Below are 18,952 nucleotides of genomic sequence, written 5' to 3' on the forward strand. Positions count from 1 at the left end.
GTTCCGTTTTTCTCAAGTGGGGTTATATGAGGTATTTGTCAAGAGTAAGTGAATTAGCCACAGAGGATCTCAGTCAGCTCAGGGCCTCTGTTAAGATACCGGCCAGTAAACCTGCACGCAAGCTAGACTATCCACTGCTACAGCAGGGTCCGTTTCCCCATGTAGTTAAGTTAACTTTCAGGAACTCTAACCAAATCACTAATGTCAGCGTGAATGTACACTCTATTTAGCTGTAAGAGGGTCCATTTGTTTTTGAACTAATCTCGGGTGCAACAGATATGTGTTCCTTCCTACCCTTTTAAAGGTACAGTGCAGAGTTGTTATATGGTTATGGAACAAACTGAAATTAACAGTGTTGCCGCTTTATGAGCTAACAAGCTTGATCACTTCTATATAGTATGATATCTGAAGTTTGTTTTGATGGTCTGACTGCTGCTGCTGTGTAGGTGTCAGACAAATTAATTCATAGCAGAAGCAACCTTTGTTGATGTTTTCCACAGAAAATAGCCAACAAATGAGTGGTCTTTTTGGCTGTCATAAGAAAGTAAGAGTTAAAAACATTTTTTTACCAGAAAATATTGCTTTGGCACGTACTGGACATGAACAGCAAAGACTAAAGAGCTTCAGAGTTGACACAAACTGAAAAGCTATTCACTGGAGGCTTTAAAAATAATTCATTTGTCATTTGTATTTGAAAACTATATTCAGCATTTGATGAATTGTTTCATCTACTGACACAAATTTCTCATTTGTTTGCTCAGCTGAGAAGAAATCAGGTTAAATATTTTGTGTTGGATTACCAATCATCAATTATTATCACAGTACTTTCTACCAAATTACATAGCTGTCTCTGGGATTTTTTTCTTTTACTTGTTCTTCATTTGAAAATTAATAAGACTTTACCACTAAGAGAATGAGTTTGCCTCACTTATCTAAATGTACCATTTAAAGATGCGTTCTGGCCAGATATCACATAAAACATAAGGGCTCATCTGAACCTAGAGTCACAGTCACAGGGTTCAAAGGTCAAAAGGGTAAGGGCCATTGCAGCCCTCCGTTTATCTTGGGTGCAAAAGAGTCCTTTTCAAATGGGAAATCCTTTGTCCCTCTGAGACGTTGGTCTATCGTCTGTCTATCATCTATCATCTGGATTAAAGAATATCCCATATATTAATAGTCACATGTCCCGTTTAAGGAGAGTTTTGGCCTTCATAGAGCAGTGAGGGGGGCTTCTTCTGTTATTCATGCTACCTCTTCAAAGTTCAACACTGTTTTTTCTGGTTACAAGTGCAGATGTCCTACAAACACATGCAGACACACACAGTCACGGGCTTATACTAATCCTTGCGTAAAAACAAAGTGATATATTTCTCCCAGCGCAGGTCAAGCGTGGGATGTTGGTTCATGGTGTTTACCAGGATTAAGAACATTTTATCCATAATATAACCTCTAAAATCGTACTTACCAAACACTCACTGTCCCACATACAGAGACGCTGTGAACATGGAACTGATAAAGTGACCATTCCCACCAGAGAGCCGTGACTCTGTGTGGCCTCTTGACCCTCTCTGGTTGACCTCTCAGTGGGTGGCCCCCACACTGACCAGCCTAACCATGAATCAACAGAAGAGGCTGCTCTTAGATCAGATCTTTAGTTTATTGTAGCACATCTTCAATGTACTGATCAGTCTCTCTTTTCAAACTTACTTTCTCCTCACCACTTGTTGTCATCTGATGTTTACGCATTGCTTCTCTATCATCCCTCAACCAAAAGAAAAACCCTATAAATCTTCATTTGGGGAGTACAAATGTGTATGTTCCTATAAGGTAAAAAAAAATATAGACATATATATTTACACAGACCTCTTCCTAATGTTTTTTGAGTGTTAAATAACAGTCTAAATACGTCAGGAAAGGATAATGCTGTCAGTGTTAATGACTGTCTGCATCCATGTTAACCATAAATCTTTATCTCACAATCCTGCCTCGCACATCTAACCTTTCATTAAACCACCACCAAGGATTAGTGGGGCTAAACCACCGAGATCCGGGGAGAAAAAAGAGAGACAAAGACAAATCAGGATCCTTCGCTTCTGACAGTGATGCTGAAATGCTGCCAAACACAGAGTTGGAGAACTGATTTTTTCTTTTTTACTTTTTACTTTTAATAAATCACATCTTCAAAAAGAGACAAGAAACAAAAAGAAAAATGAAATAAAATATGACAAGGTTTCCATTGAAAAGTTAGTTTGAATATTAATTTCTACCTGAGAGGGGCATTAGTGCTTCTTCACATTGATTCCACAACCACCAGTTTTAAAATCCAGACATCTTCATTCAGTAGACAACACACATCAGCTACAATGCGCTAAGAAATCTACCTCTGAATATGTATATGTGCTGTGACAAAGAACCAAGAAAATATGGGCAGGAATAAAAGATAAGAGATAAGTTATCAGTCTACGTTGCAAACAAAGATAAACCACAAATATATACAGAAAGAGACACACACCAGCACATCATCTACACAGAATTAAATTAGAGAATAAATAGAAACACTATAAGCGTGTGTGGAATATCAGATGGAGCGAAAGCTGAGTTTTAAGTGCTTGTAAAACAGTATCAGGACATCTGATCTAAGTGGTCCTGTCAGGGTCCTTGAGGTCCTCAAATCATTTGGTCATTAGTTTTCTAAGAAAATGCATTTAGTTGAGTTTTTTCTTTTTCTTTTAAACAAATGTTCACTATAGGACTCTAAATGCACCACACATCAACATCTTTATCAACAGTTCCTCACTAAACAATCTTTCTAGAACAATTCAGCAGTCTTCAGTCCATCAGTGTCCATCAAGAACAAGATGATCAGTGAGGTTGTGTTGATCTTTCTCAGTCTCTGTAGGCGGAGGTGATCTGTCGGGGGGGCATGTGTGCTGCATGGTAGGAGTCATATGCCCCGTCTAAGTGTACGTCATAACCGGGCTGAGTCTGATACAGGCCCTGCTCCACAGGAGAGGGGGAGTAGTGCTGTGTGGGTGGGTAGTGAGGCGATGGCTCCTGTTTGGCCACCAGGTTGCTGCTGATGCTCAGAGGAGGTGTAGGGGGCCCATCATATGGAGGGGTCCCCACACCGCCTGTATTGTATTCAGTAGGTGAGTGGTTCTCGTACACTCCTCCTTTCATGGCCCTCAGGTGGAGCAGGTGAGCAGAGTCAAAGGTCCCGTATGGTGGACTAGGCAGGCCGGGGGAGGAGTAGCTAACCATGCCACCCAGAGGAGTGGGTGCTACTCGGACTCTGTGTCTGTCCTCAGCCCTCATTCCAGGCCCAGTAGCAGGTCCCAGCTGCAGGCAGCTTGCCACCAGGTTGCTGGTGGGCTGTGAGAGGCCCTTACACAGTGTGTCCATGAAGGCCCTGCTTTCTGTGGACAGACCCCCCTCCAGGGCCTCAGACAGAGCGCAGATGTAGTTGCGAGCCAGCCGTAAAGTCTCGATCTTTGATAGTTTCTGTGTTTTGGAGTGGCAGGGCATGATGCAGCGCAGGTTCTCCAGTGCATCATTCAGGCCGTGCATCCGTGAGCGCTCCCTGGCATTGGCCTTCACCCGCCTGGCACGGAACCGCTCCTGCCGGGCCTTGGTCATGCGCTTTTTCTTCGGCCCTCGTCGTTTGGACTCGTTTTCCTCCTCCTCCTCCTCCTCCAGTCCTGCCTCCTCGTCCTCCTCGTCTTCCTCAGCATCCTCGCTCCCCATCTCCCCAATCTCTTGATGCATTCCCGCAGCTCTGAAGTGTTGTGAAGAGCCGGATTCTTCTCTGTCGGGTGAGCTCATGTCTCCATCCATCCACTGCAGAGGACTGACCACCTCCTCTCCCTCACCTTGTCTCGCATACGGTTTAATCATCATAGTACTGTGGAGACAGAAAACATCTTAGTCAAAGGTGTACAGATACTCAATCATGAGTTATATAGTTCCTGTCTTACAGATCTGATTTGCTTCAACAGAAAACCCCCTTTATAATTATGGTATGTCGGCACTGTTTCATGCAATTTATACTTTTAGAATTATTGCCTTCATTACCCAGACCTAGTCACTGACAATTTATTTATACATTTATTTTATTTGTTTGTTTTTTCTACTAAATGGATGATTGAAAACTTATTTTGACAGACTTAAGCATAATCTTCTTTTCATTGCAAAATGACAAAAAAAAAAAAAAAAACTGTTGTCACAACCAAGGTGGAAGATTGACGGTGCTGTGAAGTGACTATTCACTGCTGACCAATTTTAGAGCATTTGTGAATTACTTCAATATCTTTATTTCATAATTCTCCACTTAAAAGAATAATTTGGATTATTAAGATCTCGTCAGAATTGTACTTAATAGAATGTCATGTGTTTTTAAACACCATGCAGAAGAATTTATCAAATATTTTTTTCAAAATAGTAAAACAGGAGAGAAGGAGAAGAAAAAGAAGAAATAATAAAACCTTATTTACTTTCACAATTTTTGATTTAAGAATTGAGCATGTTGAAATGTGTCCAAAATAACAGAAACCATGCCAATTGAACTTCTTGGTTAATATAATTTAGAGTGAAGTAAATTCCGATTAATATGATTTGCTACCTGGAAAAAGTGAGGATGCTTTGTTTTACACTACTTATGATACAATCCAACTATTTATTAAACGGGATTGCCAGCAGCTCTTAAAGCAGCCTGACACAGTTTCAGCACCGGACAGCTCCTCCCTGTCAGGTGTTGCTGTCAGAATCAATAACAAGGGATGGAGAGAGAACACTGACGATTACTTTGTGGTAACAATTTGACTTTACAAAAATTCATTATCTATTTGTATTCCTTCTGCCTTCCTCTCTCGCATCTCTCAGGGTAATCCCGGTCATCTTTTGAACTAGTAAAGCCCCGGCAGCACTTCAATCTGGGCCATCGCAGGATTTGCACCGTGGATGAAGCGGCGACCATGGGATTAAATGAAAGATCGACGTCCCCAGATCAGTGACAGACGACTCAGAGGGAATTTAATTCCGACATTTGCAAACGCAGAAACATAGATGTTGTAACAATTGTTCCTTGCTTAGATAGCTTTTTGCCGAATAATAATGCGACTGATCTTGATTTAAATGTAAAGATTGTGACCTGTTTTCCTGATAAGCATATACACAAGCAGAAAAAAAAAGTCACACAAACTTTTCAACATCAGTTCCTTCATAAAACCTACCCGTGCTGATTTGTCTCACGAGCCTCTCAGGAAGTTTGCCAATAAATTGCTCTGGGTTCCTGCCGTGTCTCTGTCTTCTGTCAAACTAGGGAAGAGTTCCGTGCCGTGTCCCTACTCAGACTCGTCCCACTGAGTCTCAGCGTGGGTCACTCTGCGGGGGCTCTGGGTTTTAACCTCCAAGTTTAAGCTCCTCCCCCTCCTCCCATCCAGCTTCTGTCTACGCGCTTAAGCTCGCGCGTGGCCAGCCCGTGGCTCGAGCCCCTGCAGCTCGCCTGTGTGCGTGTTTGTGTGTGTGTGCGTGTAGGGTCACAGAGATGCGCATAAGCTCAGTGAAACACTGCAGACAAACAGGAGAGGCCCCGGCCTTTGTTGCGTCGCGAGGTCGGCCGCCAAATCCGCAGCACGTTCTCATTGAGCGGAGGAAGAGACGCGCTCAGCCTACTGAGCTTAACTGTATGTGACAGCTTGAAGTTGCATATGAGCAGGTGTTAGCTCCATCCTCTCCTCCAGTCCTCCATCCTTCCAAAAGGCTGCTGAACAAATTCACGTCAGCCTGGAGGCAGCTCTGACCAGACGGGGGATGTTTGGTCACATGAGTGGAGCAGGGACAGAAGTGTCTCTGGGTCTCATTAAATGGTCTCTGTGCTCTGAAGAATGTAGGTCCATGCATACAGGATTTTACCACTACTCAGTTTTCGAGTAGGACTTTTTATGAAGTATCTAACAGTGGAGGAAGAACTTGTACCCACCTTATTTAATGAGGGAACATTTTAGAACTCAACAATGCTAAATAAAGCTCACTGCATCACATGTAAAAGTTCAGAATTAAGATTTTTCTATCAATTCTGTAGGTATTAAAACTCATTATGCTAATAATTATTTTTTTTTGTATCATCATGGACTATCATTGAATATGCTTCAGTTTAAAAAACACTTTTACATGTTTTAACCAGTTATGCTGAAACTGTTTTTAAAACATCTTTAGGTACGGTGGCCCTGAAGGACAAAACAAAAGATGGACAAAAGATGAAACACTTTTACATAGTTGGAGCAAATTTTACACTTAAGGAAACAAATGTACAAAAGATGAAACACTTTTACAAAGTTGGAGACACATTTGCAAACGATGGAACACTTTAACCATTTCTGAAACAAATTAACATTTCATTTTTAGGGAAAGGGAATGTACCAATTACCGGAAGTGATCTGGAAGTGATCGAGTGAGGGGTCATTTAGTTTGTTTTGATGGAGAGAAACCAAAGGGAGTGACATGGTGTACATATTAGGCATCCTCAGGTCTCAGAGTGAGGTGTCAGACCTCAGATGAAAAGGCATAATGTCTCCAGAAAAGCTCTGTCATATCTCCTGAAAACCTGATATAAACTGAGGATGTCCTGATATCTACACCATGTCGCTCCCCTTGGTTTCTCTCTATCAAAACAAACTAAATGATCCCACACTCAATCACTTCCGGATCACTTCCAGTATTTGTTGCATTCCCTTTCTGTAGAAATGAAATGTTAATTTGTTTCAGAAATGGCAAAAGTGTTCCATCGTTTGTAAAATTGTCTCCAACTTTAAAAGTGTTTCATCTTTTGTAAATTTGTTCTGGCCTTGGTAAAAGTGTTTTGCTGATGTAATTTTGTTTTCTAAAATGTAAAAATGTTTTCTAAAATGTAAATTTGTCTTCAACTTTGTAAAAGTGTTTCCTCTTTTGTACATTTGTTTTGTCTTTCAGGGCCACCGTATTTAGGTCTGTGGCATCTTACTTGATAAAACTCATTTAAAATCTCAATCTGCAAAATATTATCCATAAAAGTATTAAAGAAAAAAAATTGCGACCTAAACTGGTTTGTTGAAGAGATACAACAGCTGAACAATTTCCATTAGAGCATGGTGCTCTAATGGAGAGTCGGGAGGTCAGTTAGAAGGTAATCTGCTAACCCAAACTACGAGCCTCTCATTCCCCGTTCATTCCCAGGCGGACCACCTTCCCCACTTCTCCTCCCCTCGGGTCTCTGCTTTTCCTATTCCACACCTGCAGCCTGAAATGGGAATAGCCGAGTCGGGTCATCCCCAGAGTGGAACTAGCATGGGAATATGATAGCTGAGGCTTAATGTCCCTTTTGCACGCACATGCACACACACACACACACACACACACACACACACACACACACACACACACACACACACACACACACACTCACACACACACTCACACACAACATCACTTATGACACTTAACGGAACTAGAAACTGTATATCTCATTTTGTGTCAGATGCATTTAAACTCCCTACTTGTATTTTTCATGACATAACTGTTCCTTCTTCCTCCATATCAATTTGTTTTAGTTTGACTAACTTTTTGGATTAATCCAGTCTTTAAGTTCCTTAAGTGCTGCTTAGGTCTAACACTGTATGTATGCCATGATGTCCCCAGGTCCCTCAGTGCTGACTGCACACGATGAAGTCCTGCTGCAGATGGCCCTCTAACATATCTCTTATTTTAATGGTGTGTGGCTCAGATGCTCATCTATCCTCCACTGGCTGCTCAGCTCACTCAGCATGTTCACATGGCTCAGAGGACACTGCCGCCCTCACCTCCTCTAGGTATGTTTGAGAGATTGGAATTTAGTTTGATATTATGGAAATAGGAAGGCTGGATAAAACTTCACTCCAGTACACACAGACATAACCTTCCTCTGAATCCCCAGAGTTTCTGAGTGTGACAGTTGGAGAAAGTGGGTTTTTGTCCATCTGTCATACTGGGTGTCCTCTGAGAGATGCCAACACCACAGCATGAAGTGTATGTGCCTGCAGTATGTGTGTGAGTGTGTCTCTGTTTGTGTAGCAGGATACATAATAATGTGCAGCAATTAGAATTTATATTTTTTCTAATATATCTTTCAACCTTGAAATACTGCAGATTTTCTGTTGGGAAAAAATAACTTTAACCAACCAAGAAGAAATCTCTCTGCACTTGTCTACAAAAACATCAGGATTGAAACCACTGGTAACAGCTTTGACAATTGATCAATCAAATTGTTCAGCAAGCTTTCTGAAAACTCCAGAGAATGAACGTTGTTCTGCATTTCACGCTCCTCCATCAACTTTAGAAATAACCAGCATCTAAGCCAAACTTGAACCTCCCTCCAGCCCAGCTCTGACCCTGAGGAGACAGGGGTGATGTTGACCATGTGTCCTCCTACTAACCATCTTGTTGATGGACTTTACTACTGGATAAAATAAAATAAAAACACTCCCTCCTTGTCCCCCAACCCCTAAACCTCCTTTAACCCTTCCCTAAACCCTCTGTCGGCCCCCTGTTGTGCGTGCTCATTGGCTGACCGCCTTCAGGCGTCCCTTTTCCACGGGTCCATTGTCTGGCCCCATAAGCAGCTTTGTTTCTGCATGTGCAGCTGGGCTAGCCCGCGCAGCCATTAGCCACAACACGCTAAAGAGAGAGCGGGATAATATAATTACAAAACAAAAGTCAGGTGGCTCACGAGATCTGCCAGGAGGAGCCCATTGGGGGGAGATGCGAGGACACGCTGGCGGGTGGCCAGCTATAATTCGATTATGAAGTTGTGTGAGCAACAAAAGACACAATTGAATTTTTTTCTTTTATTTGCCCCACTGTGATTTAATTTGATTCCACTGGGGCTTTTAAAAAGGGCCAGTGTGAAAAGAGAGAAGATTTACTCTTCTAATTTCTGGAGCCACCCGCTCAGAAACTGTGATCGAGTCTGACAAAAAAAGTGAGAGAAGTTCCTTCCTGGGCTAATTTTATTGTTGTGTTGCTGCATGTGAGGCCTAAATCAGATGAATCCCTCAAGGCCACATTTTTCCTGCGTGCTGACTGGTCTTGTGCGCTTATTTTTGCATGAATGCACGCAGACTGGTAGACAATGGGATCAGTGGCAGATCCATCTCCTGTAATACTTTCTTCAAACAGCCCTGCAAGTGTGTCCCCCTGTTCAGTCGGCAGACCCAAATTTATCCTGTTAGTCACCCTAGATGAGTGAAAGAGTAAAATCAACCCCCATCCCAGCTGGACACACACACACACAAAGATGCACCCATTCAGACTCATGCGCACACACACATACACACACTTAACCCCAAACTGGGGAGTTACACACACAGCTTTATGGACAGCTGATAAGAACAGGTTTAGCTGGTGGCTACTGTTTGAAGCAGGTCAAGCAGAACAGAATCGGTTAATGTCTTTCTGTTTCTATAGTTCATACTGCAAAAGACTGCATGCGGTTGTGTATTTTTTATTGTTTTGTTTTGCTCCCTTTAAAGACAATAAGTAATTGTGTCACATGCACACATGCTCTTACTACAGAGGAGCTGGTGTCAGTATTGTACCCACTCAGGGTGTGTAAACGCCCATTTTTTGCCCCATTAGGCACAGTTTGATCGTGCCCATGGGAGAGCAGCGCATTCCCTTGTTCTGTAGAAAGGTTACACTGCAGATAATCCACTGCCTGCTGGACTGTTTTATTTATGCAACTGCCTGAGTCAGAATGAGCAGCATCTGAATGTGAGAACTTTTGTTCTTGTTGCTGAGATTATTTCTGACTGTTCTATTGAAACTTTTGGACAGAAATTAAGATATTCTGAAGTTTTATTTCTAAATTGACAATAGTTTTCATAGTGGGAATGCTTTGAATGAAACATGACTCCTATGTGTGTTTCTTATTGTTTGCCGATGACAGCTTCAGTTCCTGGGGGTTGCAGGGAAGGCAGAGCCGATGAACTTCTTCCCATTACCATAAGAAGAATTATCCCAGGTGTAAGTTTGGATCATGAGCTCCTTACCGCCAAGACTCAGACGACACCTGTGGATGATTGACAATATCATATCGTAATCCTAAATGAAGAAATGAAAAAAATATCACAGGGTGTGAAAATGCACTCACTGTTTCCCTGGGCGAGTGATGTAGCAGAGGCTGTACAAGGCAAAGTCAAACTCAGGGCTGCAGCCGATCACTGCAGAGCCAACCTGCTTGTAGTAGCCGTCCCACTTGAACTGCATCCCCAAAACATCAGGGTAAGTGGTCCACTGAGAGGTGATGGGAGAAGGACACAGAGAAATTAAAAACTTCACATGTCACAGCATAAATGAACATATGGATGTATGTTCTGTAGATGCGTACAGGCCCGTTGAAGCTGTGGCTGTAGTAGTTCAGCTTCCCTCTTTTCTCCAGGAGATAAAACTGGACCCAGTTGTGGAAACCAGACACCTTTCCACCCTTGACCTCACCTATTAAAGATGTTTTCCTTAATCATGACATTTTAAGACATCTGGTATTTGTAAAAAAAAAAAATCTGCTCTTTGCGTACCTGCAAAGATGTGCTCAAATCCGCTGGAGTCCATCTTGTTGTTGTTTCGGGAGTACAGACCGAACCACATCATCTTCAGGTCCTGAATGAAGTCTTCCTCTGAGGCATAGACGCCTGGAAATACAGAAAGAAATCAGAAAAAACTTTAGGGTTTTTTAAACTATGAAGAGATTTATTGGAGGATGAATCAGAAATTAGGCAAACAAAGGCTTGATGTCGGAGAGAATTACGAAAGTTTGAAACCCACAGCAATGGTTTGCAATTAGCATCATGCAATCCTTAGACATAACTTTGACATAATACACTTACTGTGAATTTGAAATAAACACGAGAAACTTGTGTCATAGGATCAATGTCACTTTAACTTTTCATGGATGCCATGATTTTTTTCTCACTTGAGTTCAAATAGAATTGATCATTTTAGCACAGAGAGACATTGCTATCTTCTCCTGGTTTACAGATAGCAGTGGTAACCACCAGTTCTTTTCAACTTGCTAGAAAGTAAGAAGTTCTCTCAACTTCAGGTACGAAAAATACTAAAAATTCTGATACCTTATTTTCTAAATGTGAAAATTTGACAAAATACGAACCAAATATATTCTTAAGACTTGACAGAAGGTCAGACATCAAAATCCCTTGTCTCAGGGCACTTGCATTATCAGACCACAATGTGTGCCTGAACAAGTTTGAAGACCTACTATTAAACATGGACTCAGTTACCCTTGGTGTAGAGGAAGGCAAACAGCTCCCTGCCCAGCTCAGTGTTGGACATGGTCTGCCTCAGGAAGTTGTCCTGCTCAGTCATCTGCTGAGAACTAAAATCCTCTGTCTGCCCTGTCATCCTGTTGTAGTTGTCAAGCACATTCAGCAGAGCAGCAAAGGTAGGTCTCGAAAACAAAGCCTGCTCATCCAGGTATTTAAACAACCTGGAGAAACAAAGACAAACACTAGTTGATACATCAAGACAGATGAGGAAATGAATGAGAGCAAGCTGTGTTGATAAACGTGTTTTCTCCTCACCGTCTGGAGGAGAGGTCTGACTGGGAACCGGTCTGAGAGTCGTGCACCAGAGCTTGAGGATCGAGGATCAGCTGAGAGGCTGAAGCTTTGTTTGAGTCCATCGCGTAGAGCGCCTCAGAGAGAGCCTTGATATCAGCATCAGTGATATCACCGCCTCCACCTCCTCCATCACCTGTAGACCATCACCAACACACACACTGCCTTTATTATGTAACCTTTAAAAATGATCTGTGCATTTCTATCACACATATGGCACTTCTAGTAGTGGAATGTAATTTAGTATTGCAGATAAATTTGCTCGAGTATTATATTTAGGTACAGTTTTGGGGTACTTGTACTTAACATGGTAACACATGTTATGCCACCTATAACATTTCCACTAACAGTTTTCAAGTGTTGTATGAAGCACAACAGTGCCACCTGCTGGTCATTCACTGAAATACATTTTAACCAAGTCAAAATTTGACAAGTCAGCAGCAGGGAAAGAACTTTTACTTTAATAAAAACAATAATACCACACTTTCTAAATTATTGTATTAGAAATAAAAGTCCTGTTTTGAAAATATTACTTCTCTGAAATTAAAGAAGCATTACTTGAAAAATGTACTTGAAGTATGACAGGTAAATGTCGCCCCATGTTTGAGATATTTGACCATTCATGCATAAATTTGTAAGCACCACTTTACTGTTGTAGCTGTTGAATTTTAAGGTTGTAGAATTAGTGTAAATTATTTTAGAAACTGTTCTTTTTCAGAACAGTATAATACGGCTTCCACAGCAGTCAGCAGACTCAGTGTCCTCCATGTGAAAGTGAGCAGGTGTAGCTGTGGAGACACTGTTCAAAAGGAGTAACACAAGCAGAGAGAAGCTAGCAGACTAACAGTAGTAATAAGCTGTGCTGCATGCTAGACAGGGTAAAGTATGGGTAACGCTGGTCTGGTCTTACTGTCACAGAGGTCTGAGTAGTCGTTGCAGCAGTTGTTGTGTTGGGGGCACTTGGAGTTGCAGTGGCACTCATTATCAGGGTTGTATTTCTCATCACATCTGCCTTTACAAGATGTGGATTCACCTAGAAGTAATAAAACATGCTTGAATCACAAAGTGGTGTTAAATAAAAACATAAAGGATTTCTACAGAGCTTCAGTGGTTACTTAAATAAGGAAAGTCTGTCTTTGCCACTCACCTTTACAGAGCTCAGTGTAGTCAGAGCAGCAGTCTCTGTAACGCTCACAGGACGGGTTACACTGACAAGAGAAATCATTGTCTGTTCCATAACCACAGCGATCCGCACATGAGTCCAGGCTGTCTGCGAACAGTCAAAACAAGCAATAACACATAATTGTACTACATGGTTAGACATAAACTTGAGATAAAAGTTTGCAGTGATCAGAAAATATCTCCTACTGTTGTATCCTGGTTGGAACAGAGTCACCAACAGTGCAAGGAGAGCAATGATCTTCATCCTGGCTCAGCTACAACCTGAAAACAAGGTGTTCCAGCTCTTATCACAGTCTCCTTTTTATAGCAGGTTTAACCTGACCAATCCAGACACAATGCTAAATTCCCAGCCAGCCCACAAGTCAAGAGGTCAGCTGTTTGACCTGGATCAAGAACAAAATGTATCCTCACGTGTGACATTTAATTTCTTCATTGTTGTTGTTTTTCCCACAACTAAAAGTAACACTTGTTGAAGGTTGAGGTTTAGCATGCTGTGGACAAGACCTCCTAAAAATGGGAAATCAAGCAATACCTTTTTTCCATCTTTTCTCTGTGAAACTGAACACCTGTGTGACACTTCAGCACTGCTTTAATGTGTCAGAATAAAACAATATCAAGGTTTGAGGTGTCATAATGGCTGCTTTTTAGATGTTATTCCCTTTTTCAACAATTGAATAGAATGATTCAGTTAAATGTCTATTTTAGCCTGTTCATTACTGGGATGCCTTGTCAAATACAGAACACATATTTTAAGAACACATTATCACCAGCAGAGCTTTCCCAATTTCTGTTGCCAGAGTGACCAGCTGCCTTATTTCACAGGACGCATATAAGATAACACAGAGTAGCTCACCTGCCTCAGTGTCCGCGCTCACATGCTCCCAGTGGAAATTCCATGCAACAAAGGTGCATGTTGACTTTCTTAGTTACACAAACAGAATGCTTCTTCTGAGGCTTCAAGTTGCATTTAAATAGACCTGGGTAAACACTGAAATGGTAATTATCCTTTCTAAACAACCAAAGGAACTCAACAATAGAGCAAGATTGCATGTTCTCTTAGGAATTGCTGCCAAACAACTGTAACGTTGAGTCAAACTTGTTGGATTTTTGTGCTCACAAAGATCTTACAAGTTAGGTTCCAGTTGTTGGTTAAAAATGTGCAAAAACAGGACACCAATGTTGTATTTTTTAATACTTTTTTTTTCTGGAGACATTTATGAATTTAACTGAAATTCATTTTATTTGTTCATTTTAATGTTTTACCGTTACAAGCCTATTTTAAACAGTCTATGTTACAAGCACAAATCTCTGATTATTGTCTTGTTTTGCAATATCAAACAGACAGACAAAGGAATCACTTTGTATCTTTCTTTTTTGGTACAACGTTCAGTTAACCAGTCTAAAGCCTTTATTCTGCTTTTATTCTCAAGATACGTTTGCATGCTTCATTCAATATAAGTAATTTGAAGCTAAAAGTCTGCTTTGAGTATTGCTTTAATTTACAGTTTTTCTCAATTGTTTACTCACAAATATTGGTACTTGAAACACAATGACCACAACATGTAACCCATACACCAACCCCCTGAACCAATTCTGCTAAACTACAAGCACTGAACAAAAAAAAGGCCTAAGTCATTATGATGAATGGAGAAGAAGTGTTTTCCATTCATCATAGTGTTTTACATTGAGCACATCAGTGTTCAACTGGTTCTTATAAATGTCTATTCATATGGTGGTTTGTGTGTGTTGTTTGAAAACAAAGAAATAACATATTTTTAAATGTAATGTTTCATTTTGCAGGAGAACTGAGGGGTTTTGCCCATCGTGTGTGTGTTTTTTGATTTGTGTGTAGAGTTCTGAGAGTATGAGGCATGCTTTCAGAAAACGTTTGTAAACAATCGAGAACAACTGTCAATGTAAATGACGTGGCTTTAAAAAACTGCAGCTATACTCCCGTCCAGTAGAGGGCGCTAAGTAGTGATAACTCACTCAGAGTCTTTTGGCTCTACGCGGCTTCCGTACGCAGCGTGGATTTCAATGACATTTTGAGCTTTCATAAGACACTGCACTTGTACAGACTGAAAGATGTCGTTAACCCTTTTATTTAAAACAATAACAAGAGATGTTGCAAAGGTGAGTGCATTCAACTTTAAGCTCACTTGTGTTTTTGTCATGTTGTGTTTTTTACCTGACACTTCAGCTGTCACGAGCTGGTTTGTAAGCTAACGCTATGTTCCCATTCTCTCTGGGTTTGCCTCATAAAATTACTTTAACATGATTTCCCTGACATGATGTTTATTTGGGGCTGAATATACATCAAAAAGTTTTACTCAAAAGCAATGTTATCTAATGGGGTACATGAGATTGTATACTTCAGACAGAGTCAGCCCTCAGAGTAAGGTCAATAGGATGTTAGGAGATATTATTTACATTGTCTGTAACGTTTTTCCTCATATGTCATCCTCAGGTCGGTTTCTGCCACCATGTGCAGTCTTTACACACTGGTTGTCAGCTCCTGGCTGCTGAGAAAGCCCTCCTGATGAAACTGCGCAAATCAACCGGCTATACCTTCATAAACTGCAAAAAAGCACTGGAGAAGTTTGATAATGATATAAAACAGGTAAACCCCCCCCTTCAGACAGTGGCGGAGCCACACAGTTTTGACTCGGGTGGCCAAACTGGGGCACTGACTGTTGAAGGGTTGGCCAGCTTCAAACATTAGGGGCTTACCCTAAAACTATGAGGGTTACTTCCAATGATCTTCTTTAACTTCTTTTTATAAAATAATTTAACAAATGTTACATTTTTGTAGATTTCTAACTTTAACATTAAAAATGTAACTCAACAGAGTGTCAACATTTAAATCTGCTGAACTGACCTCTTTAAGGACTCAAAATGAAGATGATTGTCCAAAGTCAAAGCATCAACAAAAATAATATTCAAATCCACAGAAACTACTGTCTCTGCAGTTTGATGAAACACAATAGCTAATTTGAATATAAGTAATGCCTCTGACATGGCAAATAGCCAATCATGTTTAAGAATTTCAGGGTTGCCACAGGGATGGCCAATCAGTTTTCAGAAGTGGCCCTGGCCACCCCCTGGCTCCGCCACTGCTTTCAGACTTGTCCTGCACTTGCTATTCTGTTGTGAAGCAGTGATGTTTTTTTGTGACTACTGAAACTTCTAGCTATGTTCCTATGTCATTGATTAAATGTATTGAACTCTCAGGCAGAGACATGGCTGCATGAGCAGGCCCAGAAAGAGGGCTGGAGCAAAGCAAACAAACTGGAGGGTCGTAAAGCCAAAGAGGGTCTTATTGGGCTCTTCATAGGAGAAAAGGCTGCAGTTATGGTGGAGGTAAGGCCAGCAGTACATGGGTACCTAAAACAAGAAATCAAAGTTGATCAGTTTGCAGTTTGTTGAACATGATGGTATTTATTGAAATGTCCTGTCTATGTTATGTACTTTTTAATGCAGGTTAACTGTGAGACAGACTTTGTTGCCCGTAATGAGAAGTTCCAACAGCTGGTGAAGGATGTGGCGTTTGCTACCATGGCTCATCACCAGAATAAAACCCAAAGTAAACAGGGATACGTGAAGGTAAGGCCACATAGTGAGGGCAGGATATTTGCAGCAATATTGTTATATTTGAAATTATAATGGTTTGATCTTATTTATGTGTCTGGGTGTAAAAAGGTACACCACGTGTCTGGCTGTTATAGTTATATTTATTTATTTTAATTTTACAGTCAACACAATATTAATGATACAAGTTTTGGGTGTAAATCAAAACAATGAAAGAAATGGCTGAATTCCATTTGGCTGCATAGGATTCAGCGGCTCTGAATCATCAATGAAAGCTTACTTTCAATGGTGATGACAGTAAAGTGATACCTGCACTACTGCCTACAATGACTATGAAATGAAAATGCCTGCTTTAAAAGAGGTTTATGGATAATGAACACTATTGCAAACATGGGTTCTACATTGAATTGGCAGTCAATTGCCAAGTTTAATCTTTGTAACTCAGATCTCAACATTGATACTTTTTACAGATCCGAGGAGTGTAGTGTTCATTAAACAACACAATGAAAACAAATGTTATTTTATGACACGTGATTATAAATTATTGGATGTGCATAAAAAGCACATTTTTAACTCCACTTGGACACATTCAATGTAGAAGTTCTACCCCTAGACAAAACTGTACATTTGATCTCCATGAAGTTGGATCCCTATCAATCACCATGTTGATTTTGTCACCTGTGTGATGTATCCTTCAGGTTGTGTGGGAATAATAAACCAGACCTCTGCTGTCACCCTTATGGAAGCTTAAATAAACAAACGTACTTGTATCTTCTGGGTGTTGCTGGAAACACTATCCTTATAAAGGAAGTTATCATTGTTGACAAATACAGTACAGTTAGTTAGTTCACCTTTATATGAGTAAAGAACAACAGAAGCGTTTTCCTGCAAGGATAGTTAACCTCCTCTTCTTCTCTTTTTGACATCTGTAAAATGCAAATTGCTACTTAAGCAGCACTTTTAACTCTAAGATGTGTGATGTCTGAATATGTTGGTTCTCTTTCCCTTGTTCTATTTCAATTTTTAATTGACATGCAACATTTATTTTCAGAGTGCTCTGTCGGGTGAAGAGGTTTGCAAACTCAGTGTGGATGAAGGAGCTTCACTTGCTGACCGTGTGGCTCTAACAATAGGTCAGATTTTCCCTGACGGGACACAACTCAATATATCTTTAAAAGACTGCTCTATACATTGAAAGACACAGCCCTCTGCTTCTTTCATTGAGGTTTCCTCAAGTAACTGGAGCAGAGTAACTCATACTTAATTTGATGTTGTCCACTACTTCTGTTTCAAGACATTGCTTGGCAGAAATGTGTTTTTCTGGACATGTTAAGACACAACCAGGGAACAATGCAGACCCACAGTTTAGTGTTGCTGTGTGTAGGGAATGCATCAATTTAGCAGGTTCAGACTTGCATCAACATTTTTTGGCAATACTACTAAAGCCATTAACTCGCAACTAAAAGTTCTTTATTTACTCGTTTTGTATTTGTACTTTTTTCCCAGCTATTCAATTTTGCATTCATAAATCTGAAATGGTGCAAAAAGGAGAGCTTGTATTGCACACCATGTTCATTTATTGTAAGTTGACCCCCAACACAAGCTTATCTACATCTACATGTAAGAAAAGGACTGACTGAGTGCTAAAATGAACAATCGGGGCAGCAGTCCGCTCAGGTCGTAGAGCAGGCGCCCCATGTAGGTGAAGGATTGATTCCTGGTCCCAACAGGATTTGGTGCATGTCATTCCCACTCACATGTCTTGTCTCACTCATGCTTTCCTATCTAATAATGGCGCAAAGCCCCAAAAAAGAATCACAGACTGTCTGTAAAATGAAGCATGTTGGCTGAAATAATTGTTTTCCATTGTTCATTGATAAAACGTGTGTCCCTCTTTACTCTTAGGTCGTCTTGGTGAGAACATGTCGATAAAGAGGGCAGTGACCCTGAGTGTCCCAGCTGAGTGGGGCGTCGGCTCATACGTACATGGTGGTGTGAGCGGCCAGACTGAAGTGGCCATGGGTCGATATGGTGCTCTGGTTGTATTTCAGGGAGGAAATGAGGGAGAGCAGAATACTCTAGGGCGTAAGCTGGGACAGCATGTAGTTGGAGAAGCTCCTGAGTCCTTGGGAAACATGGACGACCTCCCCTGTGGGGAAAGTGAGACCCGGCTGCTGCCTCAGACCTTCCTGGGAGACCCCAGCAGGACTGTGGCACAGTTCCTCACGGGGCAACAAGCTCGAGTGCTGGACTTTGTCCGATTTCAGTGTGGTGAGATGACTAGTGAAGACTCAAAATGAAAGGACAAATTATTCATTTAGAGGGATTTATCACAAATTTCTATTTCAGATGAAGTGCAACTAACTAATTATTCTTGGACATTCAGTACAACAATTACATGAATTTAAAGCAGAATATGTAGGCATGCCCACACTGATGCCTGATGAAATAATGAATCCAACAATAAAATATTTCCTTTTTTTTAAATGATTCTTTATTTATTTGTGTAGGATACTTAGTGTTTTGGGATTAACTGTGTGTTA

At 40.9% G+C, this 18,952-nt stretch overlaps 3 protein-coding genes across 3 annotated transcripts; 1 reads left to right on the forward strand and 2 right to left on the reverse strand.

The window, feature by feature from the left end:
- Positions 1-2,069: 2,069 nt before the first annotated feature.
- On the reverse strand, positions 2,070-5,716 carry LOC117817598 (neurogenic differentiation factor 4-like). Its single transcript, XM_034690356.1, has 2 exons — positions 5,229-5,716; positions 2,070-3,901 (listed from the first exon to the last, which is right to left on the reverse strand). Exon 2 carries the CDS (start codon positions 3,895-3,897, stop codon positions 2,887-2,889), a length of 1,011 nt encoding a protein of 336 aa, XP_034546247.1. The 5' UTR covers positions 3,898-3,901; positions 5,229-5,716; the 3' UTR covers positions 2,070-2,886.
- Positions 5,717-9,495: 3,779 nt separating this feature from the next.
- On the reverse strand, positions 9,496-15,034 carry endou (endonuclease, polyU-specific). Its single transcript, XM_034694462.1, has 10 exons — positions 15,010-15,034; positions 13,008-13,082; positions 12,787-12,909; positions 12,550-12,672; positions 11,604-11,775; positions 11,304-11,509; positions 10,584-10,697; positions 10,397-10,503; positions 10,160-10,302; positions 9,496-10,078 (listed from the first exon to the last, which is right to left on the reverse strand). Exons 2-10 carry the CDS (start codon positions 13,063-13,065, stop codon positions 9,958-9,960), a joined length of 1,167 nt encoding a protein of 388 aa, XP_034550353.1. The 5' UTR covers positions 13,066-13,082; positions 15,010-15,034; the 3' UTR covers positions 9,496-9,957.
- Positions 14,817-18,896, forward strand: tsfm (Ts translation elongation factor, mitochondrial). The gene is made up of 6 exons (XM_034694474.1): positions 14,817-14,954; positions 15,289-15,441; positions 16,053-16,181; positions 16,302-16,424; positions 17,461-17,542; positions 18,315-18,896. The coding sequence occupies exons 1-6, from the start codon at positions 14,907-14,909 to the stop codon at positions 18,707-18,709; spliced, it is 930 nt and encodes a 309-aa protein (XP_034550365.1). The 5' UTR covers positions 14,817-14,906; the 3' UTR covers positions 18,710-18,896.
- The last annotated feature ends 56 nt before the right edge of the window (positions 18,897-18,952 follow it).

This window comes from Notolabrus celidotus, chromosome 1, assembly GCF_009762535.1.
Source record: "Notolabrus celidotus isolate fNotCel1 chromosome 1, fNotCel1.pri, whole genome shotgun sequence".
NCBI lineage: Eukaryota > Metazoa > Chordata > Actinopteri > Labriformes > Labridae > Notolabrus > Notolabrus celidotus.

What these genes read in the sequence shown, in the direction of transcription:
- LOC117817598 (XM_034690356.1), bottom strand. Translation starts at nt 3,897, where the DNA reads ATGATGATTAAACCGTATGCGAGACAAGGTGAGGGAGAGGAGGTGGTC.
- tsfm (XM_034694474.1), top strand. Translation starts at nt 14,907, where the DNA reads ATGTCGTTAACCCTTTTATTTAAAACAATAACAAGAGATGTTGCAAAG. An exon ending in TAACAAGAGATGTTGCAAAG is followed by an intron (nt 14,955 to 15,288) that starts GTGAGTGCATTC and finishes TGTCATCCTCAG; the next exon opens with GTCGGTTTCTGCCACCATGT. An exon ending in CCGTGTGGCTCTAACAATAG is followed by an intron (nt 17,543 to 18,314) that starts GTCAGATTTTCC and finishes CTTTACTCTTAG; the next exon opens with GTCGTCTTGGTGAGAACATG.
- endou (XM_034694462.1), bottom strand. Translation starts at nt 13,065, where the DNA reads ATGAAGATCATTGCTCTCCTTGCACTGTTGGTGACTCTGTTCCAACCA. An exon ending in GTTCCAACCAGGATACAACA is followed by an intron (nt 12,910 to 13,007) that starts GTAGGAGATATT and finishes GACTGTTCGCAG; the next exon opens with ACAGCCTGGACTCATGTGCG. An exon ending in ATCACTCGCCCAGGGAAACA is followed by an intron (nt 10,079 to 10,159) that starts GTGAGTGCATTT and finishes AATCATCCACAG; the next exon opens with GTGTCGTCTGAGTCTTGGCG.